This window comes from Hemitrygon akajei, chromosome 12 (assembly GCF_048418815.1).
Source record: "Hemitrygon akajei chromosome 12, sHemAka1.3, whole genome shotgun sequence".
Lineage (NCBI taxonomy): Eukaryota > Metazoa > Chordata > Chondrichthyes > Myliobatiformes > Dasyatidae > Hemitrygon > Hemitrygon akajei.
This window is the reverse complement of record NC_133135.1, coordinates 104,957,820-104,973,823: the sequence shown is the minus strand read 5'-3', so window position 1 is coordinate 104,973,823 and position 16,004 is coordinate 104,957,820. Positions and strand designations below refer to the sequence as shown.

Below are 16,004 nucleotides of genomic sequence, written 5' to 3'. Positions count from 1 at the left end.
GGGGGGGGGGGGAATGGAAGTCTTAGGTGAGAGGGAGGTTAGGTGGGTTGGGAGGGCAATGAAGTGAGAAACTGGGAGGAATCTGGTAGAAGAGAGTGGACCATGGGAGAAAGTGAAGGAGGACAGGAACCAGAGGGGGATAAAAGGCAGGTAAGCAGAAGGGGAAAGGGGGAGCCACAATGGGAAATGAGAGGGGGGGGGGGTGAAATGACTGGAAGTTAAGAAAACGGTTCATGCCATCAGGTTGGAGGCTAACCAAACAGAGAAGTTCTCCAACCTGAGAGTGGCCTCATCTTGGCAAACATGTCGGAATGGGAATGGGGATTGGAATGGAAGTGGGTGGCCACCAGGAAATCCTCCCCATTGTGGATGGAGCGAAGGACTTGTTTGTACAAGTTCACTGTGCCAAAAGGTGGCAGGGCAGGAGGACACAATTCGAGAGCCATTGGACCCATCTTGAAAGAGGATTTTCTTTGTGATTTCTGGTGATTGGCTACAATTTGCTGAGGTAGGGCACCACTTACACAGATTCCTTTGCCGTCTGAAGAGACGCTGCTGTCTTCAATCCTCCCAATTTACTGTCCATCTGTGAAGAAAAGCAAACAGTTCAATGCCTAACCACTTCAGTAGTCAGAATCAGGTTTACTACCACTGACATTCAGTACAATGTACATATAGCTAGGGCGCCTAGAACTTTTGCACAGTACTGTAGTAATTTTGTGTACAGTTCTGTATCTCTGCCGCAAAAAAGAGAAACAAATTTCGTGACATGAGTGAAGATGAACCTGATTTTGCTTTGGGACCCTATTGTAGACTGAGAATGTGAAGTGGGCAGGGAGAGGGGAATCATGTTGGGAAGTTGGGAAAAAGGGGAAAGGACAGGGGAGGGAGCAGGAAGCACCAGAGAGACAATCTGTAATGATCAATAAACCAATTGTTCGGAATCAAATGACCTTGCCTGATGTCTCAGGGCTGGGTGTGTCTGTATCTGCACCACCCCTGCCCCTTGGCATTCCTCCTCTGCCACCTGTCACACACCCCTCCACCCTCGCTTTTCCCAACATCCTTTGCTCCCACCAGATTTACAAACTCGCTCACTGCTCCACATTGACAAATATAGTCCTGCTCTGCAAGTCTTAGGCACCCTAGTTTTTCCATATACAGTCGGCCCTCTTTATCTGCAGCGGATTGGTTCCGAGACCCCCACGGATACCAAAAATCCCGGATGCTCAAGTCCCTTATTTAACCTGGCACAGTGCGGTGGTCTTTAGGACCCAGCAGAACCCCAGACTTTATTTAACCTGTTTCAGTGTGATGGACTTTAGGACCTGGCGGTGCAGCTCTGAATCCGCAGTGTTTCTGTTCACGAAAATAATCACGATCACAATTGAAAATAAGGTGGAAGTAATAAAACGATCGGAAAGAGGTGAAACGCCATCGGTCATTGGAAAAGCATTAGGCTACAGTCGGTCAACGATCGGAACAATTTTAATGGAGAATGTGAAAGGCCCTGCCCCAATGAAAGCTACAATTATTACTAAGCAACGCAGTGGTTTAATTACTGAAATACATATGTTTCTTAAGTGTTTTATTTGCATAGAAAGGTAAAATATGCACTATATACTAAGAAAAATGTTTGACTAGCTGACGCTAAATAATATCGGATGTACCTGTTCCGATTTCAAATCCAACTTAAAGACAGACTCAGGAATGGAACTCATTCATAACCCAGGCACTGCCTGTACTTTTAAGTTATTTCTAGATTACTTATAATACCTAATACAATGTAAATGCTATGTAAATAGTTGTTATACTGTATTGTTTAGGGAATAATGACAAGAAAAAATAGTCTGTACATGCTCAAACAACGAGTGCTGGAGAGAGAACTTCCGGGTTTTTCCGATCCGTGGTTGGCTGAATCCACGCGTGCGGAATCCGCGGATAAGGAGGGCCGACTGTATATATTCATGTGTTCATGGACCATTCAGAAATCTAATGCTCGAAGGGAAGAAGCTGTTCCTAAAAAATTAGGAGTGTGTCTTCAGGCTCCTGTACCTCCTCTCTCATGGTAGTAATGAGAAGAGGGTACGTTCTGGATGGTGAGGGCTCTTACTGATGGATACTACCTTTTTGAGGCACCCCCTTTTGATGATGTCCTCAATGGTGGGGGAGGCTAGTGCTGAGTCTACAACTCTCCACAGCTTTTATGATCCTCTGCAGTGGCCCCTCCATACCAGACACTGATGCAAGCAGTCAGAATGCTCTCAACACTTGCTCGGGCTTTTGGTGGAGGGAACTCGCAGGGAGTTGATCGGGAATACTGATGAGTAGTGAGCTGAGGTTGCTGCACGGCGAGCATCAGGTTCTGGGTTGCCAGGTCATCCCACCACTCTATAATTCCTGGTTCCTCCATGGCCTGGGTCAATGCTTTAGGTCAGCTAGTCCCTTCTCACAGGATAAAGGGACTGTTGGAATCAGTTGTTCTTTATGTTTTTAATAGAGTATTAATGATTTTTTAGCAAGACTGAATTTGTAGTTTCACTTAAATACTATAACCTGCATGTTTCACAAAACTGTATGTGGTGTTAAACTCCACCTACTGGTGGAAAAACAATATGACGTTTTATCACCTTTTTTTTTCATTGGCTTAGTGTTGCACTATCTTCCAATAGCCTCTCCCTTATCTCAGGAATTTGCCTCACTCAGTATAAAAGTATCTATTCCTGCAAAAATTGCTATCTTAGTTCTCTGTTCTTAGTTACATAGAAACATAGAAAACCTACAGCACAATACAGGCCCTTCAGCCCACAAAGCTGTGCCGAACATGTCCCTACTTTAGAACTACCTAGGCTTTACTCATAGCGTTCTATTTTTCTAAGCTCCATGTAGCCATCCAGGAGTCTCTTAAAAGACCCTATTGTTTCTGCCTCCACCACCGCTGACGGTGGCCCATTCCATGCACTCACCACCCTCTGCGTAAAAAACTTACCCCTGACACCTCCTCTGTACCTACACTTTCATGTATTCTGTGCTTGTATCTTTTTTTTAAGCTTTCAATAAGTGATTGTGAAGCAACAAGTTTTCAACTCGTTCTTGGACTCCTAAAAGAATCTGTGGATCAGAAATCACCAGATCCAACAGGACTGAGACAAGTCCATTGAGGGCTGAAGGCATTTAGGATAAGACTGAAACCGATGGATATGTCAGCATGGATGGAATTGAGGATCAGTCCAGGTAGTGGACGAGAAAATCAAACTGAAACCTGGACAGCGAGGGTCCATGATGATGGAGTGGTGTCACAGGAAAGCAACATCCCTCACCAAGGACCCACACCATCCAGGACATGCTCTCTTCTCACTACTGCCATGATGAAAGAGGTACAGCAGCCTCAGGACACACACCACCAAGTTCAGGAACAGTTATTACCCCTCAACCATCAGGAAGGTGGTACAGGAGCCTCAGCTCCCACACCACCAGGTTCAGGAACAGTTATTACCCTTCAAACATCAAGCTCATGAACTCAATTTCACTCACCCCAACACTGTTCTCATAACCCATGGACTCACTTGTAAGGACTCTTCATCTCAAGCTCTCAATATTTATTGCTTTTTTTTTATATTAGCATAGTTAGTTGTCTTTTGCGCACTGGTCATTTGTCTGTCTTGTTATATGTGGTTTTTCATTGATTCTATTGTGTTTCTCTCTATTTACTGTGAATTTCAGGATTGTATACGGTGATACATACATACTCTGATAATTTACTTTGAATTTTGACATGACAAACCTGATGAGCAGGAACGGAAGCGGCAGGCACCAGCTGCGTCAACCCTTTCCCGAGGAGTTGGATTTGAATCGGCCCTTTGGACAAGTTCATGTTCAGACCCGAGATTGAACTGATCACTCCAGGTTTCGTCTGCAAGGACCAACAACAACATATGGGTCACCGAATGGGGGCAAGGACATTTGCACTGCGTGGTGCTGAGAACAGCATGTGAAGCAAGGCGTAAAGTATTGAAAAAACATGCAAACCAGATTCGAGGTTTATAACTGAGGCGGAAGACGAGCTGGACTCCTTTACTCTGCTGCTGCAGAGGACGAGGACTGTTGTGCCATTATTCTGCAAGTCAGGACACACAGGGACTTGGACTAAATATATGTATGTTTTCTTTGTGACTGTATGTTTTATTGCTGTCGTAACACGTGCAGTGTGCTCTTGGTGATGTGTTTTGCACCTTGGCCCCAGAGGAACTCTGTATTAATGTGTCCAGGCCCCAGAGTGTATCAAGGAGACTGTACCCAACATCTGGATGGAGAGTTGAGCGCAGGGCTGAATCCGAAAGGAGGGGTACAGGCCAAATCGAGGAGGCGAGGTCCTAGCCCAGAACATCTTTAGAGGATTGAACCTGATGTTTGGACGTCGATTTAGGCACCGGGCGAGATTAAAAAGGTCAGGGACTCGGGGCCCAGTTCAGGTCACTGCTCCATGGTTCAGCTCAGCATTCAACTCTGGGTCTCAGACTCTCTTTGCGGACTTCAGTTCAGAATGCTATTTGCTTGCATTTATAGTTTGTATGATCTGTATTGTTCTCTGCACACTGGGTGTTCAACTGTTCTTTTTAAATATATGGGTTCTTTCAATCTTTTTCTCAACGAATTTTTTTTTTTTACCGGCATGATGTGGTTTTATTCTCTGCACATTAGGTGTTCTACTCTTTTTTTTTTTTACATAGCAGCAAGAATAAGTTTGTGAACCCTTTGCAGTTACCTGGTTTTCTGCATTAATTACTCATAAAATGTGGTCTGATTTTCATCTAAGTCACAATAATAGACCAGCACAATCTGCTTCTACCAATAACATACAAACACAAAATATCAGTGCTCATGGACGGAACCATTCATGGCGGAAACCACTGCTCTCCAATAAAAAATATTGCTGCACGTCTCAAGTTTGCAAAAGATCACCTGATGTTCCATTTCGCTCCTGGGGCAATGTTCAGTGGACAGATGAGACAAAAGTTAAACTTCCTGGCAGAAATGCACAAAGCCATGTTTGGAGGAAGAAGGGCACTACACACCAACATCAGACCAAAACCTCATCCCAACTGTGAAGCATGGTAGAAGAAGCATTGTAGTTTGGGGCTGCTTTGCTGCCTCTGGGCCTAAACAGCTTCTGATCATTGAGGGGACAATGAATTCAAAATTGTATCAAGACATTTTATGTGAGAATGGCAGGGTTACCTGAACTTAATTGAAGTTGGATGATACAAGAAGACAATGATCTAAAACACAAGAGTAAATCAACAACAGAATGGTATAAAAAGAAGAAAATTCATGTTTTGGAATGGCCAAGTCAGAGTTCAGACCTTACTTAACCCAATTGAGATGCTGTGGCATGACCTGAAGAGGACTGTTCATGCAATGTATCCCAGAAATATCAATGAACTGAAACAGTTTTGCATCAACAAATGGTCTAAAATTCCTCTTCACCGTTGTGCAAACCTGATCATCTGCAGGAAACGTTTGGTGGAGGTTATTGCTGCTAAAAAAGGTTCTACCAGTTACTAAATACAAGGGTTCACATACTTTTTCCAGCCTGCACTGTGAATCATTAAACAAAGTGTTCAATAACGAGATAAAAAGTACAATTGTTTGCCTGTTATTTAGGCAGATTGTGTTTTTCTATTATTTTGACTGAGATGAAGATTTGAACACATTTTATGAGTAAGTAACGTAGAAAACCAGCTCACAAACTTTTTCTTGCAACTGTATACGGGTTCTTTTGGGTTTCTTTGTTTTGTCGCTGCAGGTTAGGAGACGAACCTCAAGTTTGTATAAAGTATACAAACTTTGATAATAAATGCACTTTGAACTTTGTGTATGGTTGAATTAAACTTGAACTTGATAAGCGTGATGGTTCCTGCCCTCAGCACCTCCTCTCCCCTCCACATGGCTATTGCATCCACTCCGTACAGATAGTGTGGCGAATGCCAGGTACGCTCTGAAAGCTGGGTGATGGCAAAGGAGCCATCAGATCTGGCCACCGTCCACAGATGAACATGACCAACATTTCCTTAGACTCACGGACAGTTAACCCCCACAGGCACCAACCCTCTTCTGCAAACCCACCTGCATACGTCGGAAAGGAAGCCAGGCCTTCTGCGCACGAAAGTGATCAGATTAGCTGTATCTGTCATACAGTGAGATGGGCTTTTGCATCAATGACCACCATATGAGAATGTGCAGGAGTGTCACCACAATTCCGGCGCCAACAAAGTACACCCACAATACCCTTTACATCTTTGGACTGTGGGAGGAAACTAGAACATCCGGAGGAAACCCACGCAGCCACGGGGAGAACGTAGGAACTCCTTACAGACAGTGGTGGGAACTGATCCCTGATCGCTGGGGTTGTAATGCGTTATGCTAACCGTTACATTACCCTGCTGCCTGCGGTAACAGATGGGTGTGGCAGGAAGCTCAGGTGGTTCCCTACCTGTAGCGAGGGCTGAACCTGGTGCGTCGTGAGAGGCTTCATCTGCAGGGGGACTGTCGCTCCTTGCTGAAGGAGGCAGGGGGCTCCAGACGCAGCCCCTGAGATGACCTTGCTGTCCGGAGATCGTGTCGTGGCCGTGGTGCCTGGCAAAATAAATGCAACAAGGTTTAATGAAGCAGAGGAAGAGAGTCCAACACTGCCCAGATCAGGTTCCACATCCCCTTCTCACAAAGAAAGAGGCCACTCAGCCCATCGAGTGTCTGACAGCTCACAACCCATTCTCCAATCTTTCCCCCTCACCTCAGCACCAGGAAAATATTAGAGTGGACAATTAACCATTAAGATGTGGGTGGAACTTCGGGGGAACCCACACAGTCACAGGGAGAGCATGCAAACTCCACACAGACAGTGCTGGAGGTCATGGTTAAACCTGGAGATGGTGTCTCACAACTCTTATTAGCTGTGTTACTGTGCTGCCTGCTGAAGCTCCAACTACAATTGGTCTGTGCTACCTGTCTGCAGTTACGAGACCCAAGACAAGCTTGAAGAACAGCCCCACGTGCAGGTCAACGCCTGGGCTGCATGACCCTCTGGCTCCCCAACACCCCATCTGGTAATGAGGAGCCACTGCACAGGATCAGAACAAAGCTGCAGAAAGCTCCATTTTGGACATCCAGGACACCTTCAGAAAACGATGCCTCAAAAAGGCGGCATCCATCATTAAGGACCCCCATTACTCAGGGCATACCCTCTTCTCATTGCTACCATCAGGGAGGAGGTACAGGAGCCTGAAGGCACACACTCAGTGATTCAGGAACAGCTTCTTCCCCTCTGCCATCAGGGAGGAGGTACAGGAGCCTGAAGACACACACTCAATGATTCAGGAACAGCTTCTTCCCCTCTGCCATCTGATTTCTGAATGGACATTGAACCCATGAACACTACCTCACTACATTTTGCTCTCTTTTTGCATTACTTATTTAATTTTGTGTACACATTTCTTCTTATAATTTATGTATTTTTATTATTATGGATTGCATTGTACTGCTGCTGCAGAACAACAAATTTCATGACATGCCAGTGATATTAAACCTGATTCAGATTCAGATTTATCTTCTGCCTGGGCTTGAGACCAAACACAAGCATCTCACATGGCCGGTGTTCTCCACCTATGACACTGACTCACTGTCCTCTCTCCACCTGCGCTTCTCAACTTGTTGGGCATTACCAAAAGAGTGAGTCACCCTCATCCTCTCTCCACGTAGGCAGTCCTACATTGAGTTCAATGCTGTCTAGCAACTCCTGCAATGCTGCTGGTGCCAAATATTGGCCTCTGCCGCTCCTTAGGATTCACCAGGAATGTGGAGAGAAGGAGCTTGCTCTCCATATTTGACTGCCCTGGCTTGCGTACCTAGACAGCCAGGACGCATTATCCTTGGTCGACCCCGACCGATGGAAATCTCTCACATGGATATGAGCCCACACTCAGTTACTGCTATATTTTGTTTTGTATGATTACTTAAACATTTATATTTATTGTGTTTTTATTGTTGTGTTCTTTACATTTAAAGTGTTTATTTTGTGCTGCTGGAGTAACAATCATTTCATTCTCCTTTATGCTCGTGTACTGAAGAATGACAAAAAAGATTTGAAATGTGTCTATTCTCTCTCCACAGATGCTGATTCACCTGAGAATGTTTCTGGCATTTACTTCTATTTCAGATAGTACTGATTTCAGGCTTCATTGTAATTAATTATACAAAACATTATGCCAATGTTAAGTCATTACATCTGTATTATTGACAAATTATGTTGACTTCAGTTGATGTTAAGTTACGCTTGTAGGGTAGAGGTGTTGTAGTAAAGAGCCACGGTTCATGTCACTGACACAATGAGTGTGCAGGCCTGTGTAACAAAAAACTCAAAACACCAGGGAAAATCGAATCAAAGACGGTGATGAACCAGCACGTAGGAGGGAGACTGAAAATCTGGCTGGTGTGGTGTCAGAAAAACAACCTCTCACTCAATGTCAGCAAGACCAAGGAGCTAATTATAGACTTCAGGAGAAGGAAACCAGAGGCCCATGAGCCAGCTCTCATCATAGGATCAGAGGTGGAAAGGGTCAGCAACTTTAAATTCCTAGGGTTCATTATTTCAGAGGACCTGTTCTTGGCCCAACATGTAAGTGTAGTTGTTAAGAAAGCATGGCAGCACCTCTACTTCTTTAGGAGTTTGGGGAGATTTGGCATGACATCTAAAACTTTATAGATGTGTACTACAGAGTATACTGACAGGCTGCATCACAGCCTGGTATGGAAACACCAATGACCTTGAATGGAAAATCCTACAAAAAGTAGTGGATTTGTCCCAGTCCATCATGGATATAGCCTTCCCAACCATTGAGCACATCTACGCGAAACATTGTTGCAGGAAAGCAGTATCCATCATCAGGAACCCTCACCACCCAGGCCAGGCTGCCATCAGGTAGAAGGTACAAGAGCCTCAGGACTCACACCAGCAGGTTCAGGAAAAGTTATTACCCCTCAACCATCAGGCTCTTGAACCAAAGGGGATAACTTGCCTCAACTTCACTTGCCCCTTCATTGAAACGTTCCCACAACCTTTGGACTCACTTTCACGGACTCTCCATCTCATATTTGCGATATTTATTGCTTAGTTGTATATCACTATTTCTTTCTTCTTGCAGTTGCATAGCTTGTTCGCTTCTGCACTCTGGATGAACACTCAAATCGGTGTGGTCTTTCACTGATTTCTGTTATGGTTATCGTTCTATAGATTTATTGAAAATCTCCACAATAAAATGAATCTCAGGGTATTATATGGTGACATATATGTACTTTGATAATAAATTTACTTTGAACTTTTGAGGCTTTTACAAAAAGAACTCTCACTGTCCATGCAGCTGTAGGTCTCGATTCTGTTCTTGGGATGATATTGTCCCCTCAGAAGGGTTCAAGCCCCACTCTAGATACTTCAACACATCCAAGTTGCAGACCTAATGTACAAAATGATGGACTGAAATGTTGTCAGAGGGCAATTATTTCTCCTCCATCTCAAGGGAGTTCCATCAGGAATATGGGGTCTCAATGTTTCCCTCTCATCAATACTACTATACCAAACCATAGAACAGTACAGTACAGTTCAGGCCCTTTGGTCCATCTACACTGTGCTGAACTGTTAGTGTCTGGAATACAGAATAGTACAGGCCATTCGGCCCACAGTATTGTGTCAACCTTTTAACCTACTCTAAGATCAATCTCACTCTTCCCTCCCACATACCCCTCCATTTTTCTTTCATCCATGTGCCTAAGAGTTGCTTAAATATCTGTAAGATACGGGCCTCAATCACCACCCAACAGGGCATTCCATGTAAAAAAAACCTACTTCTGACATCTACCCCACCTCCTCCACCAATTCTCCCCTGGGAAAAAGTCTCTGGCTGTCCACTCTAACTATGCCTCTTATAACCTTATACACCCCTATCAAATCACCTCTCATCTTCCTTCACTCCAAAGGGGGAATCCCCAACTCACTCAACCTATTCTCATAAGCCATGCTCTCTAGTCCAGGCAGCACCCCGGCAAATCTCCTCCGCACCCACACCCTAAAGCTTCCACATCCTTCCTGTAATGAGGTGATCAGAACTGAACACAATATTCCAAGTGTGGTCTAACCAGGGTTTCACAGAGCTGCAATGTTACCTTGTGGATCTTGAACTCAACCCCCTCATTAATGAAGGCCAACACACCAACAAAACCACTTGATCTTTGTCACATTACTACCCTGGAACCCCTCTGAGCACAGCTTAATGCCATTTCTCACATTACTCCTGGCTTTAGGGTGCCCTGAAAGGGATGGGAAAAGTGCTAGGTGAATGCTAATCTTATGCAGGATATCTCTTGTTCTCACAACCATCCCCTCCACTCCATAAGATATAGGAGCATAATTAGGCCAATCAGCCCATCGTGTCTGATCCACCATTCCTAGTGCGCTCTGACCAATGTCTTATAAAACTTCAGCATCACATCTTTGCTTTTATATTCTAGTCCTCTTGAAATGAATGCTAACATTGCATTTGCCTTCCTTACCATTGATTCAACCCCCAAGTTAATTTTTAGGGAATCCTGAACAAGGACCCCCAAGTCCCTTTGCACCTCGGATTTCTGAATTTGCCCCTGCTCAGGTCCCTACCTCCTCCTCAATACCGTCTCCCCAGTCCCACCCACCGCACCTGCTGAAGATGCCTTCACGAGGACGGACGTCTGCTGCAGGAGTGTGGCCAGAGCCGCCGGGCCTCCTCCGGTAGGCTGTGGCTTCAGCCCGGCCGAGTTGGTGTGCGCCTGCGTCTGCAGGCTGGGCGACTGCACTTGGCTGCTGAGCTGGCTGACGCCAGTCACGCCTTGGCTGCTGCTCGAGGGCTTGGCTTGAAGGATTATGTTGTGCTGCATCTGTGGAAATAAAGTGCATCGCTCGGTCACCATTGCACAGATTGCACGGCCCCAAATCAAACACCATTTAGCCCATCTGGACCGTGTCATATTCTGTCATGGGTAAAGTCCTCCCCACCACTGAGTACATCTACAAAGAGCACTATCTCAGGAAAGCAGCATCCATCATCAGGAACCCTCACCACTCAGGACATGCTCCTTTCTGGCCGCTGCTTTCAGGAAGGAGGAACAGGAGCCTCAGGACCCACACTATCAGGTTCAGGAACAGATAACACCCCTCAATCATCAGGCTCTTGAATCAAAGGGGATAACTTCACTCACCCCATTTCTCAACTGTTCCCACAACTGACGGGCTCACTTTTAAGGACACTTCATCTCATGTTCTCGATATTTAGTGTTTTTTAAATTGTTTTTCCCTTTTTGTATTTGCAGTTTGTTGTCTCTTTCACATTGGTTGTTTGCCTGTCTTGTTGGGTGTGGTCTTCTATCAATTCTATTGTATCTCTTTGTACTTACAGTGAATGCCAGCAAGAAAAAAGAACCTCGGGGTTGTATATGGTGACATATATATACTTTGATAATAAATTTGCTTTGAACTTCCTTCTAAAAACTGCCTTCTGATAGCTTGCATGTAAATCAGAAAATACTGCGGATGCAGGAAATCTGAAACAAAAACTGTGTTGGAAAAACTCTGGTCAGGCAGCATTCTGCGGAGAAAGAAACAGTCAGAACAAAGGGTCACAGACACAAACGTTTCTCTCTCCACAGATGCTGCCCGACATGCTCAGAATGGTGGGGTACAGGCTGAATCAAGCAGGCATGGTCCAGGCCCCAGAGTGTATCGAAACGACAGTACCCAAATGTTTGGACGATGATTATGCTGTGGGTCAAATCGAAAAGGTCAGGAAGTCGGGACGGAAGGAGAGGGACGGGCTGCTCCGTGACGTTTACTCAGCTCTGCGCTGAACTGAGGCCGTGGCTGATATTTGTGAATGGTCTCTCTTTTGAGGACCAGTTCTGAATGCTATTTGCTTTTATTGTTTGCATGATTTGTTTTTTTTTCTCTCTGCGCATTGGGTATTTGTTGGTCATTTTTTTTTTAAAAACAGGTTCTTTTGGGTTTCTTGGTTTTAAGGCTGTCTGTATGAAGATGAATTTAAGGCTGTAGAACGTATACAAAAATAATAAATGCACATTGAACTTTTGAGTTTTTCCAGAACTTTGTTTTGATGAACATTCATTATAACCTTTTACATACCAAGATTTCCCTTAATTTAATGTAAGTAGTAATTAGCATTGTTCTCAGCCACGTATAAATCTCTATTTCGATTTATTGATGACCAACTTGGTCCTCTGTCTTTGTCTCCCCTCAGGACACCAGTAACCATCTGTGGTTCACCCTAATATAGAGAGGGAGGGGGGTGGGTTCCAAACCTGAGGTCCACAGACCCCTCAAGTTAATGGGTAGCAGTCCATGGCATTAAAAAGGTTAGGAATCCATGGTTTACATTTCAGCTTACAGCAGGATCTGGACCAGCTGGAAAAATGGCAGACAAGTGTGAGACCTTGTCGTAGGGTTTGGAGGCTTGTGCGCCTCAATGACCTTGAGAGCTACGTTTGTTGGGAGTAAGGGCTTTATGCTCTTGGTAGGGTCAACCATATCAAACAGATCAAAGGGTAGAGGTCAGACTATGTGTGGTCCACTGTTCCTTCAGGTTTGGGGTGGGGGGGGGAGGGGGAGAGGTTCAGCTCAGGGCTAACAACCCTGACTGGTCAAACAAAATTGTTATAGAAACAGCAATGAAGAATCCTTCTACATCTGAGTACGACGGTATTCCTGAGTCTCCACCCGGGACTCGCATGACTGACAGTAGTGAAAACAGAGAGGAAGCTACTGATATGATGAAGGAAGCCCTAAACACTGCTAGAGATGGAGGATCTTCATTGCTGCCCTAAACACCAGCAGTGTAACAGGCAGGACGTAGGTAAGTAAGATGTGGCACTCTGGGAGGACTAACCAGGGTGGGGCTTGCATGATGAGTGGTAGGGCACTGAAGAGTGTGGTTGAACAGAGGGATTTGAGAATACAAATCCACAATTTTTTGAAAGTGGTGTCAAAGGTAGATATGGTTTGAAAGAGAGTTTTGGCACATTGAACTTCATAGATCAAAGTACTGAGTACCAGGAGTTGGGATGTAATGTTGAAGTTGTATAAGCCATTGCCGAGGCTTAAATTGGAGTCCTGTGTGCTCCAAGGAGATGCAAGGGGCAAGTTTTCTTTTATACAGAGAGTGGTGGGTGCCTGGGCTGGTGGTAGAGGCAAAAACATTAGGGGCTTTTAAGAGATTTTTAGAGAGGCACATGAATGTGAGGAAAATGAAATGATATGGACATGATGTAAGCAGAATAGATTAGTTAACCACTAATTTGATACACTAGGCACAACATTGTGGGCCGAAAGCCCAGTTTCTCTGCTGTACTGTTCCACAGTCTAGGTTCTCATTGCGATGGGTACCGGACCCCGTTCAGCTGAGTGCAGGGCAAGGGCGAGGCACACTCACCTGCTGAAGCTTCTCCATGAACGACTTGTGCTGCTGGGTGGGGTTGGGGATGGCGGACATGTTCTGAAGTTGGTTGGTCACCATCTGGAACCGTTGCTGCTGTTCTGCTGTCAGGGTGAGGGTCTGGTAGACAGGCTGCAGAGGGCCCTGAGGGTGGGGTTGGCAGTGGAGCTGTAGCTGCAGGGGTGGGGGCTGGGGGTCACCCGGACTCTGCGAGGGGGGCAGGAGGCGGGGTGGGGTCTGGGCCTCAGCTGGGGTCTGGCCTTGGCCACCGGGCTGCTGCTGTTGCTGGGGCGCGGGAGCTGGTGGGGTCAACTGTGGCTCAGCCGGGTGGGGGGGCCCGCCGCCCTGGAACGGCACCTGCAGGGGCGGCTGGGACGGGGGTCTCATGGGGTGGGGCGGCTGGGAGCTCCCGTGGGGGGAGCCCTGCAACTGGGTCTGGATGATGTAGAGGGGCGGCTGGGAAGGGGTGCAGGATCGGGAGAGAGGCTCGGAAGGGGGTCGGGATAGCACCTGGGGCTGGGAAGGAGGGCGGCTCTGGGGCCGCGATGGGGGCCGGGACAGAGGCTGCGGCTGGGAGGGTGGACGGGACTGGTGGGGGGACGGCAGCTGGATGTGGACCTGGGCGTCGTTCTGTGGGGCCTGAGGCACAGGCGATTGCGAGGTGGGTGTGCCCTGGGCCATCGCCGTCTTCTGCTGCCCAGCAGCCATCTGCTGGAGGAACCAACAAGTAGGAGGTGGTGGAACATCGCAATCCCACAATCCCCTTCCCCACCGCCCCAGTCACCCCTCCCGCCGAGAACCATCAGGTCACCATTCAAACACCGAGCTCAATCTCAACACCTTCTGGGGAGGGGTGGAGGGTGGAGACGTACACTGCACCCAGAACTTCAGACATCTAATCCTTCCAAAAAGGCATTGCCTGGAGGGAGCCACACATCCATGGAGACACCTGGCGCTTTCTCCCTTGGGTGCTGCTGGCAGTAATTCTACAGCCAGTGTGGAACAGACTGCAAATGAAGGCAGCCAGTGCTGGACATCTAAGTGGATGGACTGTTAGCTGAATAAACAGGAACTGGGATAAACTCACTCAACTTCACGTCTCACACCACTAGGTTCAGGAACAGTTATTACCCTAGGCCCCTGAATCACTCAACTTCACTTGAACCATCATTGACATGCTCCCACAAACTATACACTCACTTTGAAGGACTCTTCATCTCATGTCCTCGATATTTACTCTTATTTATTTAATATTATTATTTCTTTCTCTTTGTATTTGTACAGTTTCTCATCTTTTGCACACTGGTTGAATGCCCAAGTTGGTGCGGTCTTTCATTGATTCTACTATTCTGTTATGGAGTACAACCACAAGACAACGGATCTCTGGGTTGTATATGGTGATATATCTGTCCTCTGATAATAAATGTACTTTGGAACTGGGTCATTGTTGTCACACCTATTAAGCCAGAGTGAAAAGACCACCCCACCCACTCTGGTTATTCTCTCTTCAACCCCCCTCCCATTCAGCAGAAGTCTGAACGCATGTCTCACCAGCCTCAAGGACAGCTTCTAACTTGCTGACTACTGAATGGTTCCCTAGTACGATAACGGACTCTTGACCTCACAATCTACCTCGTTACAACCTTGCATGTTACTGTCTATCTGCACTGCACTTTCTCTGCAGCCGTTACATTTTATTCTGCTTTCTGTTATGTTTTTAACCTTGCTCTACCTCAATGCACTGTGTAATGATCTTAACTGTCTGAGCAATGTGGAAGACAAGCTTGTCATTGGATACTCGGTGTATCTGACAATAATGAAACACAAAATGTTGGAGGAACTCAGCAGGTCAGGCAGCACCTGTGGAGAGAAATGGTCAGTCGACGCTCTGGCCGAGACCCTTCATCAAGACTGGAAAGGAAGAGGGCAGAGAGGCCAGAAATAGAAGGGTGTGGGGAGGGGGAGAAAGCATGAATCTGGGCAAGGGGGGAGAAGTTTAGAGAAAATGGGAACAATGTGAGAGCCTAGGAGGTAGGAGAAGCAAAGAGCTAATAGGAGGAATCTGACAGGAGGAGACAGTGGGACATAGAATAAGATGAAAGAGGAGCACTACGTGTGTGTGTTGCTTCTGCATTCCAGCATCTCAGTCTCTTGGATCTCCTAGAAAGACCTTGATGGAAACAGGCCATTCAGCCCACTTCTTTTTGCTGACCTACCTGAGCTAGCTCTAGCTGTGTGCATTTGGCCCATATTTCTGGACCTTTCCTCCCTCACGTATCTGTCTAAACATTGCTTTACTAACAACTGCCTATAATAAAGTGGAAAGAATGAGAAATTTGAAGTTCCTGGGTGTTAATATCTCTGAGGAGCTAATATGGCCACGATCTCTTCTCGCTGCTGCCATCAGGTAAGAAAGTTCAGGAGCCTCAGGGCTCACACCACCAGGTTTAGGAACAGTTACTACCCCTCAACCATCAG

The 16,004-nt window shown here is 46.2% G+C and overlaps 1 protein-coding gene across 6 annotated transcripts in view; it reads right to left on the bottom strand.

Annotated features, from left to right (window-relative positions):
• Positions 1–16,004, bottom strand: part of LOC140737333 (BRD4-interacting chromatin-remodeling complex-associated protein-like) — a 161,617-nt gene that overhangs the window by 28,216 nt on the left and 117,397 nt on the right. For 4 of the 6 annotated variants that reach the window (XR_012101107.1, XM_073063769.1, XM_073063771.1 and 1 more), the window contains 5 exons: positions 13,524–14,237; positions 10,746–10,962; positions 6,494–6,636; positions 3,785–3,913; positions 525–586 (listed from right to left, as the gene is read on the bottom strand). Coding sequence is in view for 5 of the 6 variants with exons in the window: in XM_073063769.1 (XP_072919870.1) it covers positions 525–586; positions 3,785–3,913; positions 6,494–6,636; positions 10,746–10,962; positions 13,524–14,237 (1,265 nt within the window). In the remaining variant the exon portion in view is untranslated. The remainder of the gene's footprint in view (positions 1–524; positions 587–3,784; positions 3,914–6,493; positions 6,637–10,745; positions 10,963–13,523; positions 14,238–16,004) is intronic. The other 2 variants (XM_073063773.1, XM_073063770.1) reach the window with 1 other exon arrangement.